The sequence below is a fragment of the Geotrypetes seraphini genome, chromosome 7, assembly GCF_902459505.1.
Source record: "Geotrypetes seraphini chromosome 7, aGeoSer1.1, whole genome shotgun sequence".
NCBI lineage: Eukaryota > Metazoa > Chordata > Amphibia > Gymnophiona > Dermophiidae > Geotrypetes > Geotrypetes seraphini.
Genome location: NC_047090.1, coordinates 197,881,413 through 197,904,692, shown reverse-complemented (window position 1 = coordinate 197,904,692; position 23,280 = coordinate 197,881,413). Strand labels below are relative to the sequence as shown.

At 45.6% G+C, this 23,280-nt stretch overlaps 1 protein-coding gene across 1 annotated transcript in view; it reads right to left on the bottom strand.

Annotated features, from left to right (window-relative positions):
- MRPL17 (mitochondrial ribosomal protein L17) overlaps nucleotides 1–23,280 on the bottom strand; it is a 43,226-nt gene that overhangs the window by 10,845 nt on the left and 9,101 nt on the right. The window contains exon 2 of the mRNA XM_033950775.1: nucleotides 15,171–15,239. Coding sequence (XP_033806666.1) covers nucleotides 15,171–15,239 — 69 coding nt within the window. The remainder of the gene's footprint in view (nucleotides 1–15,170; nucleotides 15,240–23,280) is intronic.

Sequence of the window (23,280 nt, the reverse complement as noted above, 5' to 3'; positions counted from 1 at the left end):
GATGCCCACGTAAGAGGAAAGGGTCCCCTCCAATCAATCGGGATGTCCGAAGATAATGGCAACACCATTGATTTTTGTTTGTTTAGGATCAAGCCAGAGTACATGCTGTATTCATCCAGAAGATCCAAAGCCCGTTTAAGAGATCTTTGTGGATCACCCAATGTCAGTAAGAGGTCATCCGCAAAGGCCAGAACTCGTAACTGGGAGTCACCCTCTGGCAGGCCCTGTAAATCAGCGTCACAGAGAAGGGAACGTAAAAAGGGATCCAGATAGAGAAGAAAAAGAAGAGGGGAAAGCGGACTACCCTGACGAGTACCCCTGGCTATTGGAAATGTGGACGTTCGAGTTCCGTTAATCAGTATGCTAGCAGTAGGGTCTTTATATAACAAGCGGACCATCTCATAATACCAACCCTCAATTCCCATGTAGGAGAGCACCTGGAAAAGAAAATTCCAATTGACCTGATCGAAAGCCTTAGCAGCATCAAGGCCTACCAGAATTCCCTTAACGCCCTGGTCTTGCGCACGCTGTATCGCAGTTAACAACCGGCGAACGTTAAGAACAGAATGACGCTGCTTCACAAAGCCAACCTGTTCCGGGACAATCAGATGTGGTAATAAATGCGCCAGCCTATTGGCCAATATTTTGTCCAATATCTTGAGATCTACATTAATAAGAGAAATTGGACGATACGATTCAAGGTCTCCCTCCGGCTTTCCCGGCTTTGGTATTAAGGTTATATGTGCATGGTTCGCACCAGCAGGGAACCCACCCCCCTCCAAGGCCGCCGTGTAATAGGCTGCTAACGGCCCACATAATGAGGGAAATAAAAGGTTATAAAATTCGGGAGAATACCCGTCCGGCCCCGGAGAGGTGCCTTGTTTAAGTTGTTTCACCGCTTCCTGGAGTTCCTTCCCCTGTATAGGCCTATTCAAGTGTAGACGATCCTGAGAGGATAACCTGGGCACACCCGCATCTACCAAATAATCCATAACCTCTGGGCCCTCTAACGTTTCCCTTGTAGCGTAAAAGGAGGCATAATAGGCGCGAAAGCTCTCCGCTATCTCAGGTGTTGTAGTCACCTCTACTCCCGAGGGAAGGAGGATGCGAGAGATATGGCGATTAGGTCGCTGTGTCCTAGTCAATGCTGCCAGCAGTCTACCATGCTTATTTCCAAAAGAGTAATAATGAAATTTAGCATGAGAAAGGTATCGCTGCGTACGTTCGTGCAAGAGCGTGTTCAAAGCAATTTGCGCTGCGGTCATCGCCTCTCTCGATAGAGAAGAGGGATGAGCTAGGTATGTCCGCTTAGACGCACGATATTCCTTTTCCAGTCTCAAAATCCCTTGAGAAATTCTTTTTCTCTGAGCCGCGACATAGGATATGATGTCCCCTCTAAGGACCGATTTAGCTGCCTCCCAAAACAATAATGGTGTGTCAACGTGTTGTGCATTAAAGTGGACATAGGCATCCCATTTAGTCTGAAGGTAAGCAATAAAGTCAGAATGTTTAATCATATAAGAGGGAAAGCGCCATAACCCCCGGGATGTAAAGCCATCACCATGAAGAATGTCGACCCAAATAGGACAATGGTCCGACACAGAAAGCGGTCCAATCTCCGCCAAATGAACCTGCGAGAAAGAGGTTGTAGATAGCAATATGTAGTCTATTCGAGAGAATGTATTGTGTGCCCTTGATTGGTGTGTGAAATCATGTTCCATGGGGTGTAAAAGACGCCAGGGGTCGGACAGAGCCAAAGTGTCACACAAGTAAGGAACCCCCCTAGTTATGCTAGATGACTGAGAAGTACCCGGTCCCGTTCTATCTAAGTCTGGGTCCATGACTTGATTTAAATCACCCAGTAATATCAGAGGAGTGTCTGGGTCCCGAAGCCCATGGTGAACCAGAGAAGAAAAGAAAGCGTGATCATAATGATTTGGGGCATACACCACCAACAGGTGATAAGAGCGGCCAGACATGGTAAGTTTACACAAGAGGGTTCTCCCCGCTTCATCTCCAAATATGCGGTCCACCCTGCCCGGGAATCCCTTCCTTATCAATAGTGCCACCCCTGCCTTCTTATTAGGCGAGGAAACGGAGATTACCTGCCCCACCCACCCCTTCTGTAATTTTGCATGTTCCAGTTCCGTAAGTCTGGTTTCCTGCAGACATGCCAGGTCAGCGTGATGATGTTTAAGGCGCTGGAGTAGCTTCGTTCTTTTTATTGGGGACGTGATACCACCCACGTTCCACGACACTATCCTGAAAGTTTTACCCCCCATTTACCACAAAGAATGCACCATTAGAAGCAGAGTCACCATATATTCCTCTCGGGCACCCAGCCCTCACCCAAGAGGAAGGAGGAAAATCCCCACCAGGTATTGCAGAAAAAAAATACCACTCAAAAAAACAAAGACACACTGGAATGTATTGTGAATAATCCCCCTTTGCCCTTCCCATCCCCCCAACCCCAACCCCAATCCCTCTCCCTCCCAACAAGCCCCCCAAACCCCCACCTCTACCCATCCCAAACACTACTAATGTTCCTAATGCCAACCAGGCAATAGGAAGGGAGATCACACATATGAAGCCATCAAAACCCCCCCCTAACAGTAAACAAGTAGTCAGATATAGAGACTTAAACTACAGCCTGCCCTGTGCTGCAAACCTGGAACCACCTTTTTAGATCAGTTAGTGCTAGAAACCAGCATGTCCAGAGTGTTCAAGGTGGAGAAGAGGAGGAGGGCTCCAGGTGATTAATAAAGTCTCCAGCTAAAGGTGCAGAGTCGAAAACGTGCCATTTTCCGTTGTGTTGAATTTTTAATACTGCCGGATATAAAAACATAAAGCGTCGTTTTTGTTCAACCAGTTGAGCACAGAGGGGGTGAAACGCCCTCCGCTTATCCGTTAAGGCCGCTGAATAGTCCTGGCCAATCCGCACTGGATGGGATTCGTAGGTCAAGGAGGCTCTCTTTGAGCGGTAGGCTCTCAGCAGTTCAACTTTGTGCCGGTAATTATGAAGTTTCCCGATCACCACTCTCGGCCGCTGGTCCGCCCCAACACGGGAGCCCACCCGATGTACCCGCTCAAACCATGCAGGGCCCAGAGATGCAGGCATCAGCAGCTCACTGGCCAGCCACGACTCCACTACAGAGAGAAGTACAGAATCAGAAATTTGCTCCGGTAAGCCTATAAATCTTAAGTTGTCTCTGCGCGATCTGTTCTCCAGATCCTCGAGTTTTTCCTGGTGGGAATGTAGCTGGGCTTTGAGCGTCGCGACATCAGACGCCATGGAGGTGGCCTCGTCCTCTACCGTCGAAACTCTGGTTTCTAGAGCTGTAACTCGCATGGAGTGATCTTCCAAAAGCGACTCTAATTTATTGAGTTGTAGTGAAATCTGCTCCATGCGAGGATCCAAAGCTTGCAGTATGACTTGTTGAAATTCCGTGCGCATTTCAGATGTAAACATCGGGTTAGTTGCACGAGGCTCCTCCGCCATTTTTTCCTCTCCAGCTTTGGCCTTCTCGCGGTCTTTTTTTGCGGTTTTGGAGGTCATGGCAGGCTGCGATCTCGCCAAAGATCTGTCCATGTAATAACAAGCCAGAAATCTGATAAAAATTTTAGTTTTCCCGCCGAGTTTGTCTCAAATTATGATTGTTGAGGGAACAGGGCTCTGGAGCTGGCGAGAGGTGCTGCCGACCAGCTCACAGCATCACGTGATCTCCCTCCATACCCCATTTTTAAATTAATTTTTTTATTGAAATGCGATTTATGTGCTTCCTTACTAATTTCAGGATGCACTCTTCCAACTCACACATAATTATGTTGCTGGCAAAAAAAATGAAGATATCTCATGTGGAGCTCGACAACAACACTAAATCTTGCTGCAGAAGTTGTATTTATTTATTTATTTTTAGTATTTAAGGAGAAATTAGGTTCTTACCTGCCAATTTTCTCTCTTTTAGACTCTCCAGACCGGTATTGATCTCTTACAGATGGGTTATATTTCATCATGACCAGCAGATGGAGACCGAGACAAAATTTTGGAATAGTACATAGGTGACTCTCCCTAATTCCATCAGTCTGCCGAATAACCAAATAGAACTAAGAACTATAAACAGAAAACAAGACTCTGAACAGGAGTAACAACTAATATACATGAATGCTGTTGGAAAATGCCAAGGAGACACCCCTGTAGCAAAATGTCCCCACAGCTCGCCAGCTACCCCAGCCAAGCCACAGTCACTGTTCTTTGATCTCCCCGGCCCTAGAAAAATACTAGAACCCGCAGATAAAACAAAATCTGCATGTGTAACATCTTCAAGAACAACATGACAAAAGACAGGGTGGGGTTCTATACCAGTCTGGAGAGTCTAAAAGAAAGAAAATTCTCCTTCTTTAGAAAACTCTCCAGACCAGGATAGATCTCTTACAGATGGTACATACCAAAGCAGTACCCATCATGGGTGGGATCCCTGAAGGGCCGACACCAGAACGCACTCACCGAATACCGTGTCCTGATGCGCCTGAATGTCCAGATGATAGTGCCTGACAAAGGGATGCAAGGAAAACCAAACTGCATCAGTGAAGACTAAGCCCAAGAAGCTGCGTGACCCTGAGTGGAATGAGCCTTGAGAAAATCCGGAACAGGCTTCTTCTGAAGAAGGTATGCGGAAGCAATAGTCTCCTTAATCCAGTGTGCAATTTTAGCCTTGGAAGCAACATTCCCCTTATGAGGACTTGCTAGAAGGACAAAAAGATGATCTGATTTCCTGATCTCCTGGGTCCTCTGCACATAAGAGCAAAGGACCCAACCAACATCCAAATTGCGCAAATGTTTCTGCTTGGAAGATCCCTCCCGACTACCCAACACTGGAAGGACCACTGCCTGATTGACATGAAAAGGAGAAACTACTCTGGGCAGAAAAGAATGAACAGGCCACAACACGACCCACTCAAGTGTTCTCCCCAAGGCCTTTTAGCTGGGTGCGCCGCCCGGCTAATTTAGATGACTGCCCGGCGAATCCTGCTGCTACCGCCATTGCTCCTTCCTGGGCTGATTCGCCGCTGAAAATTTTGTTTGACGCCTGCCTTTTTTTTTTCCCAGCATGCTTTTACTTGCTTTGGGCCTTCCTCGTTGCCGAGTCCTGCCTACTTTCTGTTTCCGCGAAGGCAGGACCCAGCAGCGAGGAAAGCCCGAAGCAAGTAAAAGCAGTAAGTTGTAAGCTTCCCTCTGGGGCTCTATCATAGAAACATAGAAGATGACGGCAGATAAGGGCCATAGCCCATCAGGTCTGCCCACTCTACTGACCCACCCCCAAGTCTACTATCCTAGGGATCCCACTCCTGGTGACAGGTTCCCTTGGCTTAACCCTCTAAGGGATCCCACATGGGCATCCCATTTGCTCTTAAATTCTTGCACGCTGTTTGCCTCAATCACCTGCACCAAGGATCAACCACTCTCCCGGTGAAGAAATATTTTCTGGTGTCGCCATGAAATTTCCCGCCCCTGAGTTTGAGCGGATGTCCTCTTGTGGCTGAGGATCCTTTGAGAAAGAGAATCTCTTCTTCCATCTCGATACGGCCGGTAATATACTTAAACGTCTCAATCATGTCTCCTCTCTCCCTACGTTCCTCGAGTGAATACAGCCGCAAATTTTTCAGCCTTTCCTCGTACGATAGACCCTTGAGCCCCGAGACTATCCTGGTGGCCATCCGTTGCACCGACTCTACTCTCAGCACATCTTTTCGATAGTGTGGCCTCCAGAATTGCACACAGTATTCCAAATGAGGTCTCACCATGGTTCTGTATAATGGCATTATGACTTCAGGCTTCCGTCTGATGAAACTCCTGCGGATGCAACCTAACAACTGTCTTGCCTTAGATGAAGCCTTCTCCACATGATCAGCACGGGAAGCAACTTCCGGTTTCAGAGGGAAGAGAAGGGAAGCCAGCACGCACACGATAGAGCCCTGGAGGGAAGCTTACAACTTACTTACTTGCTTCGGGCCTTCCTCGCTGCCTTGTCCTGCTTTTGCGGAAACAGAAAGTAGGCAGGACCCGGCAACGAGGAAGGCCCGAAGCAAGTAAAAGCAGCAAGTGTAATGGTATACCATTTGAGAAAAACAAACGCATGGAAATCGGACCCGATTCTGCTTGCTCTTTTAAAGCTCTTATCCAAGCAACCTTGGTGCCTATTGTGGAAGATAAAGTGGTCAGCCAGGAAGAATGAAATCAAGAAAGTTCAAGTTTAGTCAAGCTGTGATTTGAACTTTATAGGCATTTGTTTTTCATCCCTTAACAGGCAGGCAGAAGGATGCCCCATTTATTAATCTTGCAAAGTCTGATACAGGAAAAGCTAGAAGTGCATCAGGATTTAACGAGCTTGGGGTGGGCAAATCCACTTAATGCAGAAATTACAGTAAAAACCAAATCACTTTTCTCTTCTATTTCACTGCAGTTCTACGAGATTTTTTGAGCTAATGTTCTTTTGCACTTAGCTATAGTCAAATGATGGATAGGAATAGGTTTATTTCATTTAAGCTAAGGGAAAACAATATTTTTTTCTGAGTATCCTTTAAATAATGGTTCACAAATTAATTCAGCCTGTTTTAAGGCTGGGTTTTGGTTTTCACATTATTGCTTCTGTTTTTAGAATCCTTAAAAAATAAGGGGCATTTCTCCACGTGGGTTCTTCCTCGTAGGCACCCTGAGACAGTACAGGGAGCGCCTATTCTATGGCAGTGAATGGGCTCCCAGGTTCCATTACAGAATGGTAGCATATAGCCTTAGATTCAGGCGCCTTGCAGTTACAGCAGCCATAGAGCTGACGTAACTAAGCATATCCAGTTGTGGCAAGAGCTTGTGTAACTGATAATATGTATAACATGAAAACAAGCCCATTCCCCACCCGCATGTCTACCCCCTTTCTGTTTGCGCAGCAAAGCACTTATACTGTATGTGCTGTTATAGAAAAGTGCTTAAGGTATGAATGTGCACATTCGCAGGTACTTAGTTTTATGGTTTACGGTTTATTCTATCGATGTACCACTTTTTCAATCCAATACAAAACCAAGGAAAAAGAACTCCAAAAATTATAGGAAAATGGACATGTACATGGTGTCGGGAAAAAGAAAATGGGACCCCCAATATTTTCCCAAATAACCCCAAAACAAATGTACTAGTATTAAAAAAAATTATTCCTATTATTAATAGGTGTTACTGCAATTTGCTATAAAAACTGGATGATCCTTGTTTTCAAAATGACATCATTCAGGAAGTGACCATTAAGATCTGTTTTAGCAAAATAGCATTTAATGAAGAAGTTGCAATTAAATTTTTGCAACAAAATAAGACACAGCCAAAAAAGGGAAATTCTATAAATGGTATCCCGATTGTAGGAGGCGGTTTGGCGTCCTACCACTGTCTAACCAGGCAATCAGGACGCAGGTATATTCAAATGATTTTTATTAGTATTTCAACCAAAACATACAAATAGAAGTTGCATACGAATCCAGAGAATAACAGTGCTAGTTCACCCCCTCCCCTCCCATCCCTCCCCACCCCAAAAGTCCAATGCCATTACCATGACTGAGAGTGTAAGATAGTCCTAACAATTCAAGAGTCTACTGCGAGCATATGGTGTGAGGTCCTGCCAGAAGCATTCCCAGGTCTGACAGAATTTGCGGCCCGGTCCACGATCTAAATCCCCCACCAGTTGCCGCTCCAGCGTCGCATGAGCAATCATCAACGCTCTCCATTGAGCGTAGGAAGGGGGATCACGGGACAACCAGTTAGTAAGAATTGCCTTCTTGCACATCAAAAGCACTCTAGTGACAAAAGCTGACATTCCTTTGGTTTTGGGCGCAGCTATATTATAATGTCCAAATAAAGCTTTCGGTTGTGTGAGCCAACGCCTCCGCCAGAGCTGCGTAATATAGTGCCCTAAATGTCGCCAGAACTGTTGAATTTTGGGGCAATTCCAAAGCATATGCCCCAATGAAGCGTGAGCTTGTGCACATTTCAGGCAAGAGTGAATTGTAGTAATCCCCATCCGGGCTGCTCGTTCCGGCGGGATATAGAGTCTCAAAACAATTTTTAACTGCATTTCCCAGTGGACAATATTAGGAGACACCTTCAGAATGTTTTTCAGCGTCCTCTGTAGCTGTTGGGCCGTTAGCATGCAGTGCAAGTCCTCAGCCCATGTTGCCGCTAAGATGGCCAAATTGGTGCCAGAGTGTCCATCCCAGATCCCCACTATGTGAAATTGAAGCGGAATCCGCTGTTGTGCAGAAAGGCTAAAGAGTTCTGAAAGAGCCTCCCTGTTATCTTCCTCAAGATGGTGCGCTGGAAGAGATTGAACATAATGTCGGATTTGGTAGTATGCAAAAAAATCATTGGGTGGTAAAGTAAATGTCCGACGTAAGTCAGCAAAAGTTGCCAGTCTCCCCTCCTCGGAGAATAAGTGTAATAGGTATTGAAGTCCCTGCACACCCCACCTCTGGAAGGCGGTATTTTGCAGTCCAGGCTGAAAGGCTCCATTGCCTTGGATGGGTAAGTATAATGAAACCTCAGAAGACAATCTAGCAATTTTGCAAACCCACTTCCAGGCTCGTCGAGCTGGTGCAAATATCGGGTACCGGGCCACCAAAGGACGAAGCCGTGGGTCCGCCACATGCAAGAAATAACTCACATGAAACGGAGCCAACAAAGACAACTCCAATGATATCGCAGTAAAGTCAGACGTCCCCCTAAACCAATCATTAATGTGTCTCATCTGACAAGCAATAACATACCAATGTACATTTAATAAGCCATAACCCCCTCTATCCCTAGGTAAGCACATCCTAAGGAATTGCATGCAGGGTCGCTTACCTCCCCAAAGAAAACGTTGTAATCCTTTAATTAACCGGGCTTTATGAGAATAGGATAAGAGCAGGGGCAGGACCTGAAAACGATACAACCATTTGGGAAAGAGCACCATATTATAAAGAGCCACCCGTCCCGCTACTGTGAGCGGGAAAGTGGACCAGTTTTGTAAGTCCCGTAAAGTGTCATGGAGTAGTGGGGAAATATTACAGTCATAAAGAGTCTGGAGGTCTCGGGGGATCCAAACCCCCAAGTATCGAATCGAGTGCTCAGCCCATGTGAAAGGGAAAGGGCCCCTCCATGTCCGTTGCAGTGTTACCGAACTAGCTAAAACAACAGATTTTTGATAATTTAAGGTGAAGCCCGAATAAAATCTAAATTCGTTAAGGGATTGTAGAAGGTGTCGAATAGAGTGAGAAGGGTTAGTTAGCATAAACAAGATGTCATCTGCAAAGGCTAACACCTTTAATGAATGATCCCCGAAGTCCACCCCTACTATATCAGGATCCTGAGATACAGTGCGCAGAAAGGGTTCCAAGTACAATAAAAACAACAGGGGGGACAAAGGACATCCCTGCCGTGTGCCTCTTTCAATTAATATTGGGTCAGTGATAGTGTCATTAACAAGCAGTCTCGCCCGCGGCGTCGAGTATAACGTGCGTAACGCTGTGGCGAACCAGCCCAAAATTCCCATAAAGTGCAGTATTTCAAATAGAAATGTCGAATTAACTTGGTCAAAGGCTTGCGCTGCATCCAAGCTGAGTAAGAGCATCGTGGTATCCTGAGATTGTGTATGGGCCAAGGACAAAAGTGCCTTTCGAACGTTATGGACCGCCTGCCTGCCCTTTACAAAGCCCACCTGTGATGACGCGATAACGTTCGGGAGAAGAGTGGTTAATCTATCAGCCAATATTTTGGATAAAATTTTTATGTCCACATTTAATAAAGATATGGGTCGATAGGACTCAGGAGCAGTGCTGTCCTTACCTGGCTTCAAAATCAAAGTAATCAAAGCCTCATTCGCCTCTGTGGGAAAATGTTCATCCCGCGTAACCTGCGAATAATAGTCCCTAAGGAAGGGACTCAGCTGCTCCGCTAAAAGTTTATAAAATTCTGCTGTAAAGCCATCCGGCCCCGGAGCCGAGAAGTTTCTTTGCTGTTTAATAGCATGTGACAATTCTTTAGGAGTGATGGCTGCATTAAGAAATTCTACATCAGGGTCAGAGAGCGGCATTAGGCCGGAATCTGCCAAATAACCCCTAATGAGTGGGGCAGCTCCCGAGTCCTGGCGCCCATAGATCTTCTGGAAATGAGCCTTAAAAATCTGAGCAATGTGTGCTGTAAATGCCCCCTATCATCCTTCAGACCCATTACATAACGATGACCTCGAGCCTGTGTTGTTAACCGAGCTAATAATTTCCCCGCATGATTACCATAGCGATGGTAGCGGTATTTTTGATACAGAAGCATTTTAACCGTACGTTCATGGATATAGGAATTAAGGGTCGCCTCCACAGAATCAGGCGTTCCCTAGAAGTTCGTGAAGGAAATTGTGTATAATGGTGTTTAGCAGAGGCCAATTCTTTTTCTAGCCTAAGGATGCCCCGAGATAACCGGCGATTCCGCGCTATCACATATGCTATACAATCACCCCGGAGCACTACCTTAGCTGTGCTCCAAAACAGTGTCGGATCGGTACAGTGTTGAACATTAAAGGTCAAAAAATCTTCCCATTTAGTTGTTAAATAAGATTTAAAATGGTCATCTGAATACAAATAACTAGGGAAGTGCCAGCGTACGGGTCCCCGAATGCCAAAGCCCAGGTTCACGTCAATCCAAATCATTGCGTGATCAGAAATAACTGCAGGACCTAAAACCGCCGCGTCCACATTGTGAAATGCCCTACGTGTAGTAAGAATGTAATCTATTCGAGATTGAGTGTTATGCGCCCTGGAGCGATGAGTATAATCCCATTCTGTAGTGTGTAAGAGCCTCCAGGGGTCAACCAGATCCAAAGTGGCACAGAGGTAGGGTATGCCTCTAGTTTGGGAGGAGCCTACGCTTTGTCCCGGCCCAGAGCTCGGGTCTAGAACTTGATTAAAATCTCCAGCTAAATAGACCGGATCAGTAATGCGTTCTAAAAGCAATGCCGAATCAGGACGCAGGTTAAAAAAAAACCCCCAAGACCGGCAGCCTATAGTTTAGGCATTTTCACAAGCCTAGGGAGGCGCGCAGGGCCTTTTAAGCTTGCCCAAGGTTTCATCCAGAAGTGGCCTTAGGTAAGCTTAGACTGTCTTAGGCATCTCCTTAGTGCCGCAATAGGCACCTGAAATATAGGCTTCCCTTCTCTTCTCTCCTCCCTCCACAGGACGTAACTTCGGGAAGCTTACAACTTGCTGCTTTCACTTGCCTCGGGCCTTCCTTGCTGCCCGGTCCTGCCTTCGCAGAAACAGAAAGTAGGCAGGACCCGGCAACGAGGAAGGCCTGAAGCAAGTAAAAGCAGCAAGTTGTAAGCTTCCCTCCATCGCTGACCTATGGAAGATAGGTCAGCGATGGAGGAAAGCTTACAACTTGCCTAGCGACTCTGCCGAAGGGTGTGTGAGCTGGGAGGGATGGGAAGAGAAATGCTGCTGCTGCACCGAATGGGGGAGGGGGAAGAGAAATGTTGCTGTTGCAGTACCCAATTTTTGGGGGGAGGGGGAAGAGAAAAGCTGGTGCACCCAATTGGGTGGGGAAGAGAAAAGGTGCTGCTGCACCCAATTGGGAAGGGGAAGAGAAGTGCTGCAGCAGCACCCAATTGGGGAGGGGGGAGGGGGAAGAGAAGTGCTGCAGCAGCAGCACCCAATTAGGGAGAGAGAGGGGAGAAGGAAGACCAGGGAAGGGAGAGGAGAGGCAAAAGATGCCAAGACCATGGAGGGGGGAAGATGTCAGCACATATGGGGGAGGGGGAGGAGGGAGATGCCAGGGCATGGGGGAGAGAAGGGAAGGAGATAGAGATGCCAGGCCATGGGGTGGAGTGGGAAGGAAGGAAAGGAGAAAAGAGAGATGCCAGAGCATAGAGGAGGGGGTGAAGCTGAAATGAATCATGTACAATGGAGAGAAAGGGCACAGGATATACAGTTTATTGAAGGGACATAGAAAGAGGGAAGATGCCATATGGAACAGAGAGAGAGCAGACACTGGATGGAAAGGGCAGAAAGGGTGGACAGTGGATGCAAGGGGCAGAGAGAGGGTGGACAGTAGATGGAAGGGGTAGAGAGAGAGAGGGAAGAGGCTGGGTGGAAGGGGCAAAGAGAGGACAGATGTTGCATGGAAGGAAGTGAGGACAAACACTGAATAGAAAGAAGGGAGCGAAGAGAAGATGATTAAAGCAGAAACGACAAAAGGTAGAAAATTTTTTTTTGTTGCTTTACGTAGAATCAAATAGTATTGTAACTGTATTGATTAGTTTATAAATAGGAAATGGAAATAAGGCAGTTTTTTTGGGACTAAACCCCTTTCTTCAGGTCAGGACAGGATACCATAACAGCAGGGGTGCCCAAATGGTAAATTGCGATTGACCAGTAGATCACAAAGGCAATGTGAGTCGATCACATTGCCTTTGCAATCTTTTTCTCTCTGCTGCTTCCCCGAGCCAGACCAGGCACGTACTAGCGCCGGACTCACAAGACTTCACCTCCGACATCAATTCTGATGTCGAAGAGTAAGTTCTGGGCCAGTCAATCGCTGCCTGGCTGGCCTTGAATTTCCTCTCCGACGTTAGAATTGACGTCAGAGGTGAAGTCTTGTGAGTCCGGTGCTTGTACATGCCTGGCCTGGCTCAGGGAAACAGCATGGAGAAATTGGCGTGGTGGCTTAGGGGGTAGGGAAAAAATCGGGGAAGTGGAGAAATCGTCACAATGGCTTGGGGGGCAGGGGGAGAAAGACAGGCAGGCAGGGGGAGAGAGAAAGAGAGACAGAAAGAAAAGGGGAGGGCAGAAAGAAATATTAGATTTAGTCAGAAGAAGGAAGTGCAACTAGAGACTCATGAAATCACCAGACAAAAAGGTAGGAGAAATGATTTTATTTTCAATTTAGTGATCAAAATGTGTCCGTTTTGAGAATTTATATCTGCTGTCTATATTTTGCACTATGGCCCCCTTTTACTAAACTGCAATAGAGGTTTTTAGCGCAAGGAGCCTATGAGCATCGAGAGCAGCGCAGGGCATTCAGTGCATCTCCCTGCGCTAAAAACAGATATTGTGGTTTAGTAAAAAGGGAGGGGGTATATTTGTCTATTTTTGTATAGCTGTTCCTGAGGTGACATTTCGTAAAGTCATCTGCCTTGACCTCTTTGAAAACCCACGGAATATAAATGATAATTAACATTCTCTCTGCGTACAGTGTGCTTTGTGTTTTTTAAAATTTTATTGTTGGTAGATCATTTTGACTTGGTCATTTTAAAAGTAGCTCACAGCCCAAAAAGTGTGGGCACTCCTGCTGTAGAGCCATTCTTGTATGACTGGATGAGCTATATTTATCTTTTTTTTAAAGTTGTTTAAATTCATGCAGAAATAAATGGCTAGATTGAACCTAATAACTTCATTAACGCCTTTCTCTTTTTTAAACCTCTATACCATTTGAAAGAGGGCAAATATTTAATTATTCCCTTCTAGAATAGGATACTTCTTAAATTTAGTAAAAATATTCTGGCACAAGTGTCAAACCTTAAAAAAGGAAGTCATATTGAGCATTGGAAAATAATAATAATTAACTAATAAAAATAGTACACATTTAGGGCTCCTTTTACTAAGTTGCAATAGTAGTTTTAGTGTGCGCTAGACACTAATGCCCCATTGAGCTAGCGCGGAGTTTGCGCACGCTAAAAATGCTAGCGCACCTTAGTAAAAGAGGGGGTTAATTTTCCCCACCACCAAATTTCCCCATCCCGCACCACCCTGCTACTTTATCATGCCACCCGGCTGGAAAAAATTTCTGGGGAGAACACTGCACTCCCTAGAAAACTCCAGGAAGGGAGACCAACAAGATAAAGCCTGGAGCTCAGAAACATGTCTAGCAGAAGTAATAGCCACCAAGAAGACTGCTTTAAGGGTAAGGTCCTTCAACGAGCAGGCACCCAAAGGCTCAAAAGATGGGCGTACTAGCATGGACAAGACCAGATTAAAATCCCAAGATGGAACAGACGGTCGTATGGGAGGCTTGAGCAATTTGGCCACCCGCATGAAGCAAACGACCTCAGGAATGGCAACCAGAATTTATATCTGCTTTCTATATTTTGCACTATATTTGGCTATAGTTGTTACTGAGGTGATATTGCATATTTTTATGCTATATGCATATGTTTTTATGTTTTAGTCATCTGCCTTGACCTCTTTGAAAACCCCCCAAATATAAATGATAATTAACATTTTCTCTGCATACAGTGTGCTTTGTGGTTTATTTTGTGGTTACCATTATATATTAATAAGATTATATTGTGTGTATATAAAAAATGGATGGAAGAAATTGCACTACAATTAGTACTATTATTATGGGCGGAGCCAGGGGCAGAGCTTGGGCGGGGGTTTACTCGGTTGGTATTTGTTAGGCTTAGGGGGCACTTGACTTGATGAAGTTGAGAAACACTGGTCCAGAATGTCTCACTAAATGCACTGGAATATAGATTATGCCTGTCAACTATCAGGCAGGTTTTAAATGCAAAATAAAAATCATACTTTCAAATATTTTCTTTTTTATATATATTTTACCCTCATATATTTTTGGCTCTTAATTACAATGGACTTTAGCTAATTTTACCCTCATATATTTTCAGATAATTTTTTTTCTGCCTAACAAAAGGTTTTTTTTTTACTTTGCAAATGAATACAGAATAGAAACATAATGGCAGATAAAGGCCAAATGGCCGATCCATTCTGCCCATCCGCAATAACCATTATCTCTTTTTCTCTCTGCGAGATCACACGTACCTATCTCACGCTTTCTTGAATTCAGACACAGGGGATAGATTCTGTACAAACGTAAGGAAGTTCTTCTTCACCCAGAGAATGGTAGAAAACTGGAATGCTCTTCCAGAGTCTATTATAGGGGAAAACACCCTCCAGGGATTTAAGACAAAGTTGGACAAGTTCCTGCTAAACTGGAACATACGCAGGTGAGGCTGGACTCATTTAGAGCACTGGTCTTTGACCTGGGGGCCGCTGTGTGAGCGGACTTCTGGATACGATGGACCACTGGTCCAACCCAGCAGCGGCAATTCTTAATTTCAACCACAAGTACATCTACCAAAGTTTACAATACTTACCGTGAGCCAGAAATTGGCCATCCTCATTGCTTTTTCATTTGTGTCACCCTTCTTTCCATAGTCAATCAGCTAAAAGAAACCAAATCCAAGTTAGCAGGATAGTTATTAGAAGATAGTACAGTAGACACTCAGTTATCCGGCACCCATTGGGAATTGGTAGTTGTTGAATAAATGAAGTTTCTGGTTGCTTGGGAGTTACTATTAAAAATTGTTCTGTCTCCCTTCCCTTTCTGGTCTGAGTCACTCTCTCTTCCTCTCTCTATCATTCCCCCATCCCCACTTGTTGGTCCAGCATCTGTTCCTCCCTTCCTACCCTCCTTTCTGGTCTAGGTCACTTTCTCAAACCCCACCCCCCCAGTTCAGCATCCATCCATCTCCCCTCCCCCTGCAGGTCCAGCATCCATGTCCCTTCCTCCCCTCCACACACTTTTGGTCCACCTTCCACCCCCCTTCTGGGTCTACCCTCCCTCCCTCCCTCCATGCAGGTAAAGCCGGTATCTCTTACCTGTGGCTCTTCCAAAGCAACAGCAGCAGCCAGTCAGCAGAGACAGCGCTATAAACAGGCTGCCTGCGGCTAATCCTGGCAGGGCCTTTCCTTTGCTGCGGGCTGGCAGCAAGCAACCTGTTTATAGTGCTGCCTTTGCTGACCAGCTGCCACTGCTTCAAGGGCTGGAGGGAGGGGGGTTGCCAGGTCAGGTCCAGCTGCTGCTGCTTTGGGGGGGGGGGGGGGGGCTGGAGGGAAGGATTTTTTTTGGCCAGTTGGTTGAGTGCTGGTTAACTGAGAATCTACTGTACATACTTGCAGAAAAAGATCATCATCTACTCAGTTTAATTATCTACACTACTCTAGCTCTGGCCATAACGCTTCCTTATGAGTATCCAACTGTCAGCCATACATATTTGAACAACTGTATGAGGTCAAGCCTTACCTTTATTATGACCAATTCATAGTTAGCCTAATCATTAGTGCAGTGGGTAAAATCAATTTTATTGGTAACCATAACAACTCTGTACAGCTTTATAACAAACGATACAGATTGGTCATCCAGTTTTAAAGCATAACCAGACAACAGCAAAACTAAGCTTCTTAAACAGAACTTGCTCAGGAAAGAAAGCACAGTTACTTACAGTAACAGGTATTATCCAGGGACAGCAGGCATCTATTCTCACATATGGGTGACGTCATCGACGGAGCCCGGATGCGGCCACCTCACAAGCAGACTTGCTTGAAGAAACTCAAGCTTCGAGTCGCCCGCACCGCGCATGCGCGAGTGCCTTCCCGCCCAGCGCAGGGCACGTCTCCTCAGTTCAAATAGCTAGCAGAGAAGCCAACCAGGGGAGGTGGGTGGGTTGTGAGAATAGCTGCCTGCTGTCCCTGGATAATACCTGTTATGGTAAGTAACTATGCTTTATCCCAGGACAAGCAGGCAGCCTATTCTCACATATGGGTGACCTCCAAGCTAACCAGAATGGGATGGTGAGAGTGTTGGCAATTTAGGAGAATAAATTTTGTAATACTGTTTGGCCAAACTGTCCATCCCGTCTGGAGAAAATATCCAGACAATAGTGAGAAGTGAAGGTATGAACCGAGGACAAAGTAGCAGCTCTACAAATTTCCTCAATAGGTGTAGATCTGAGGAAAGCTACTGAAGCTGCCATAGCTCTGACTTTATTGGCTGTGACTTTACTGTGAAGGGGTAATCCAGCCTGGGCATAGCAGAATGAGATACAAGCCGCCATCCAATTGGAGATGGTACGCTTAGAAATAGGATGTCCCAACTTATTGGGATCGAAGGAGACAAAAAGTTGAGGAGCAGTTCTGTGTGGTTTGATGCGTTCCAAATAGAAGGCCAAAGCACGTTTACAGTCCAGAGTATGAAGAGTAACCTATCCAGGATGAGAATGAGGATTTGGAAAAAACACTGGAAGAACAATGGATTGGTTGAGATGAAATTCCGAAACCACTTTAGGGAGGAATTTAGGATGTGTACGAAGAACCACCTTGTCATGATGAACACTGTGAATGGTGGGTCAGCAACTAAAGCTTGCAGCTCACTGACTCGTCGAGCAGAAGTGAGGGCTATGAGAAACACCACTTTCCAAGTGAGATACTTCAGATGAGCCTTATCAATTGGTTCAAATAGAGGCTTCATAAATTGAGCAAGGACAACATTGAGGTCCCAAACCACAGGAGGCGGTTTGAGACGAGGTTTACATAGTAACATAGTAGATGACGGCAGATAAAGACCCAAATGGTCCATCCAGTCTGCCCAACCTGATTCAATTTAAATTTTTACATTTTTTCTTCTTAGCTATTTCTTGGCAAGAATCCAAAGCTTTACCTGGTACTGTGCTTGGGTTACAATTGCCGAAATCTCTGTTAAGACTTACTCCAGCCCATCTACACCCTCCCAGCCATTGAGCCCTCCCCAGTCCATCCTCCACCAAACGGCCATATACAGACACAGACCGTGCAAGTCTGCCCAGTACTGGCCTTAGTTCAATATTTGATATTATTTTCTGATTCTAAATCCTCTGTGTTCATCCCATGCTTCTTTGAACTCAGTCACAGTTTTACTCTCCACCACCTCTCTTGGGAGCGCATTCCAGGCATCCACTACCCTCTCTGTAAAGTAGAATTTCCTAACATTGCCCCTGAATCTACCACCCCTCAACCTCAAATTATGTCCTCTGGTTTTACCATTTTCTTTTCTCTGGAAAAGATTTTGTTCTACATTAATACCCTTCAAGTATTTGAATGTCTGAATCATATCTCCCCTGTCTCTCCTTTCCTCTAGGGTATACATATTCAGGGCTTCCAGTCTCTCCTCATACGTCTTCTGGCGCAAGTCTCCTATCATTTTTGTCGCCCTCCTCTGGATCGTCTCAAGTCTTCTTACGTCCTTCGCCAGATATGGTCTCCAAAACTGAACAAAATACTCCAAGTGGAGCCTTACCAATGACCTGTACAGGGGCATCAACACCTTCTTCCTTCTACCGACTATGCCTCTCTTTATACAGCCCAGCATCCTTCTGGCAGCAGCCACTGCCTTGTCACACTGTTTTTTCGCCTTTAGATCTTCGGACACTATCAAGGTCCCTCTCCACGTACGTGCATATCAGCTTCTCTCCTCCCAGTATTACTCTGCATTTCTTTGCATTGAATTTTAGTTGCCAGGCATTAGACCATTAACTTTTGCAGATCCTTTTTCATATTTTCCATTCCCTCTTCAGTGTCTACTCTGTTACAAATCTTGGTATCATCTGCAAAAAGGCACACTTTTCCTTCTAACCCTTCAGCAATGTCACTCACAAACATATTGAACAGGATTGTCTCCAGCACCGAACCCTGAGGGACTCCACTAGTCACCTTTCCTTCATTCGAGCGACTTCCATTAACCACCAACCTCTGGCGTCTGTCCGACAGCCAGTTTCTGACACAGTTCACCACTTTGGGTCCTAACTTCAGCCCTTCAAGTTTGTTCAACAGCCTCCTATGAGGAACTGTATCAAAGGTTTTGCTGAAATCCAAGTAAATTACATCTAGCATATGTCCTCGATCCAGCTCTCTGGTCACCCAATCAAAAAATTCAATCAGGTTCTTTGGCACGATTTACCTTTTGTAAAGCCATGTTGCCTCGGATCCTGTAACCCATTAGATTCAAGGAAGTACACTATCCTTTCTTTCAGCAACACTTCCATTATTTTTCCAACAACTGAAGTGAGGCTTACCGGCCTGTAGTTTCCTGCTTCATCCCTGTGACCACTTTTATGAATAGGGACCACATAGTAACATAGAAGATGAAACATAGAAGATGACGGCAGAAAAGGGCTACAGCCCATCAAGTCTGCCCACTCTGCTTACCCACCCCCTGTCTATGCCCTAATGACCCAATTTCCTTATCTTGACCCTCGTAGGGATCCCACATGGGTATCCCATTTATTCTTAAAGTCTGGCACGCTGTCTGCCTCGATCACCTGCACTGGAAGCTTGTTCCAATGATCAACCACTCTCTCTGTGAAGAAATACTTTCTGGTGTCGCCATGAAATTTTCCGCCCATGAGTTTGAGCGGGTGCCCTCTTGTGGCCGAGGGTCCCTTGAGAAAGAAAATATAATCTTCCACTTCGACACGTCCCGTGAGGTACTTAAATGTTTCGATCATGTCTCCCCTCTCCCTACGTTCCTCGAGAGTGTAGAGCTGCAATTTGTTCAGTCTCTCTTCGTACGAGAGACCCTTGAGCCCCGAGATCATCCTGGTGGCCGTCTGTTGAACCGATTCAATTCTGCGCACATCTTTACTGTAATGTGGCCTCCAGAATTGCACACAGTACTCCAGATGAGGTCTCACCATGGCCCTGTACAACGGCATTATGACTTCAGGCTTTCGGCTGACGAAACTTCTATTGATACAACCCAATATCTGCCTTGCCTTAGATGAAGCCTTCTCCACTTGATTGGCAGTTTTCATGTCTGCACTGATGATTACTCCTAAATCTCGTTCTGCTGAAGTCCTAGTTAAAGTTTCTCCGTTCAAGAAGTACGTCCTGCATGGATTTCCGCTTCCGAGGTGCATGACCTTACATTTCTTAGCATTGAAGCCTAGCTGCCAGGTTGAGGACCAACTTTCCAATGTAAGCAGGTCCTGCGCCATATAATTCTGTAAACTGCATTCACTTACTATATTACATAGTTTGGCGTCATCGGCGAATAGTGTTATTTTACCTTGAAGCCCTTGAGTCAGATCCCCTATGAATATGTTGAACCAGGACCGAGCCCTGCGGCACTCCACTGGTCACCTCCGATGTTTTAGAGAGGGTACCATTAACCACCACCCTCTGAAGTCTGCCACTCAGCCAATCATTGACCCATGCAGTTAGTGTCTCTCCTAACCCCATCGATTCCATCTTGCTTAGCAGCCTGCGGTGTGGGACACTGTCAAAAGCTTTACTGAAGTCCAGGTACACGATGTCCAAAGACTCTCCCAAGTCCAACTTTCTTGTTGCCCAGTCAAAGAAGCTGATGAGATTGGATTGGCAGGACCTACCCTTGGTGAATCCATGCTGACTGGGATCCCGAAGATTCCCTTCATTCAAGATCGTGTCCAATTTGCTTTTAATTAGTGTTTCCATGAGTTTGCACACTATTGATGTGAGACTCACCGGTCTATAATTCGCAGCCTCTGCCCTGCAACCCTTTTTATGCAGAGGAACGACATTAGCTAATTTCCAGTCCAGGGGAACTTTCCCCTTACTTAGGGAGAGATTGAATAGCTCAGCCAACGGTTTCGCCAGGACATCGCTCAATTCTCTGAGCACTCTTGGGTGCAAATTGTCTGGTCCCATGGCTTTGTTCACCTTGAGTCTTGCCAGTTCACTGTAAACTTCACCTGGTGTGAACTCAAAATTCTGAAACGGGTCTTTTGTGCTTTGTGTTGCCTTCAACTGCGGACCGTGTCCTGGTGCCTCACAGGTGAAGACTGAGCAGAAGTATTCACATCCGCTCTCCTCCAATCCCCAGGAATCACTCCCGTCTCCAGAGATTTGTTGAACAAGTCTTTAATAGGACTCGCCAGAACCTCTCTGAGCTCCCTTAGTATCCTGGGATGGATCCCGTCTGGTCCCATCACTTTGTCCACCTTCAGTTTTTCAAGTTGCTCATAAACACCCTCCTCCGTGAACGGCGCAGAATCTATTCCATTTTCTCGTGTAACTTTGCCAGACAATCTCAGTCCTTCTCCAGGATTTTCTTTTGTGAACACAGAACAGAAGTATTTGTTTAGCACATTTGCTTTCTCCTCATCACTCTCCACATATTGGTTCCCAGCATCTTTTAGCCTAGCAATTCCATTTTTCATCTTCCTCCTTTCACTAATATATCTGAAAAAATTTTTGTCTCCCTTTTTTACATTTTTAGCCATTTGTATCTCTCTCTTGGCTTCTTTCAGTTTCACCCTGTAGTCCTTTCTGCTCTCCTCTTCTTGGGTTTTTTTTATATTTCACGAATGCCAACTCTTTCACCTTTATTTTCTCAGCCACTAGGTTGGAGAACCATATCGGCTTCCTTTTTCTCTTGTTTTTATTGATTTTCTTCACATAAAGGTCCATAGCCATTTTTATCGCTCCTTTCAGCTTAGACCACTGTCTTTCCACTTCTCTTATGTCCTCCCATCCTAACAGCTTTTTCTTCAGGTACTCTCCCATTGCATTAAAGTCCGTACGTTTGAAATCTAGGACTTTAAGTATCGTGCGGCCGCTCTCCACTTTAGCCGTTAAATCAAACCAAACCGTTTGATGATCGCTGCTTCCCAGGTGAGCACCCACTCAAACATTAGAGATACTCTCTCCATTTGTGAGGACCAGATCCCATATCGCTTTTTCCCTTGTAGGTTCCGTCACCATTTGTCCTTTCATGAATCTGGAAACCACTGGGTGAGCAGAGAGGGGTTTCCCTTCAATAGGCTGATGGAAAGCCACAATTGCACTGAGATGGACTCGTATAGATGTAGACTTGAGGCCAGAATTGGATAAGTGCAAAAGGTAGTCCAAAACAGAAGATAAGGAGGAATGTTGAGGCTCCTTATGATGAGAAAAACACCACGAAAAAAATCTAGTCCATTTTTGGTGATAGCATTGTCTAGTGGTGGGCTTCCTAGAAGCTTCTAAAACATCTCTTACAGATGAAGAAAACTGAAGAGGGGTTATGTTGAGAGGTATCAAGCTGTCAGGTGTAGAGACTGCAGGTTGGGAAGAAGCAGAGATCCTTGACTCTGTGTAAGCAGAGAAGGAAAAACTGGTAAAAGGTATGGCTTCCTGCTGCTGAGTTGAAGTAGAAGGGAGTACCAAGGTTGTCTCGGCCACCGAGGAGCAATTAGAATCATGGTGGCATGATCGTTCTTCAACTTGACCAGAGTCTTGAGAATGAGAGGGAATGGAGGGAATGCATAGAGGAAGAGATTCGTCCATTGCAGAAGAAAAGCATCTGCCTCGAGGCGATGAGGAGAGTATATCCTGGAGCAGAACTGAGGCAGTTTGTAGTTGTGAGGAGCTGCAAAGAGGTCTATCTGAGGCGTTCCCCACAGAATTCTGCATCAACATTCCAGAGTCAGATTGATATAATTTCCCATATGCCTTTGCTAACATTAAGTTATACCAACTGAAAATGCTGATTGCTAGCAATAGCTATGCTGACAGAGGCGAGGAATGGAGTGTCCATTCGTGAGGTTGCAGTAGATGACTCAAGTTGTCCGTCAAACAATTCTTCGCCCCTTGAATGTAGACAGCTTTGAGGAAGGTGTTGTGGCGGATTGCCCAGTCCCAAACCTTCAGATCTTCTTGACAAAGGGAGGCAGACCCCGTCCTTCCCTGTTTGTTGACATAATACATGGTGACTTGGTTGTCCGTCCGAATGAGGACTACTTTGTCGTGAAGCAGATGTTGAAAAGCATTGAGAGCTTTGAGGATCGCTCTGAGTTCCAACAGATTGATATGACACTGACGATCTGTACTGGTCCAGAGGCCGTGAGTACAGAGACCATCGAAATGAATGCCTCAAGCATAGGTCGAAGAGTATGTTGTGAGGACCTTCTGATGGAGGGGCGTTTGAAAAAGCAAGCCTCTGGAAAGATTGGAAGAGAGCATCCACCAACGGAGAGACTGCTTCAATGAAGGAGTGACTGATATGTGTCGAGAAAGAAGGTCGCAAACTTGCGTCCATTGAGATGCCAGGGTCCACTGAGGAATTCTGAGGTGAAGTCTGGCAAAAGGAGTCATGTGTACTGTGGAGGCCATGTGACCCAGAAGTACCATCATGTGTCTCGCTGAGATGGAAGAGCGGGAAGACACTGTATGACAGAGTTGAAGAAGAGCTTCCAATCGTTGTTGTGGAAAGAATGCTCTGAGTAGGACAGTGTCCAGAACAGCTTCAATGAATTGTAGAATCTGTGAGGGCTGAAGTTGAGATTTGGAAAAGTTGATTTCGAATACCAAACTTTGGAGGAACCAGGTAGTCTATTGGGTCACTACAATAACCCCTTGAGATGTGGAATCTTTGATGAGCCAGTCGTCGAGGTAGGGAAAAACCTGAAGAGCTTAATTCCTTAGAGCTGCTGC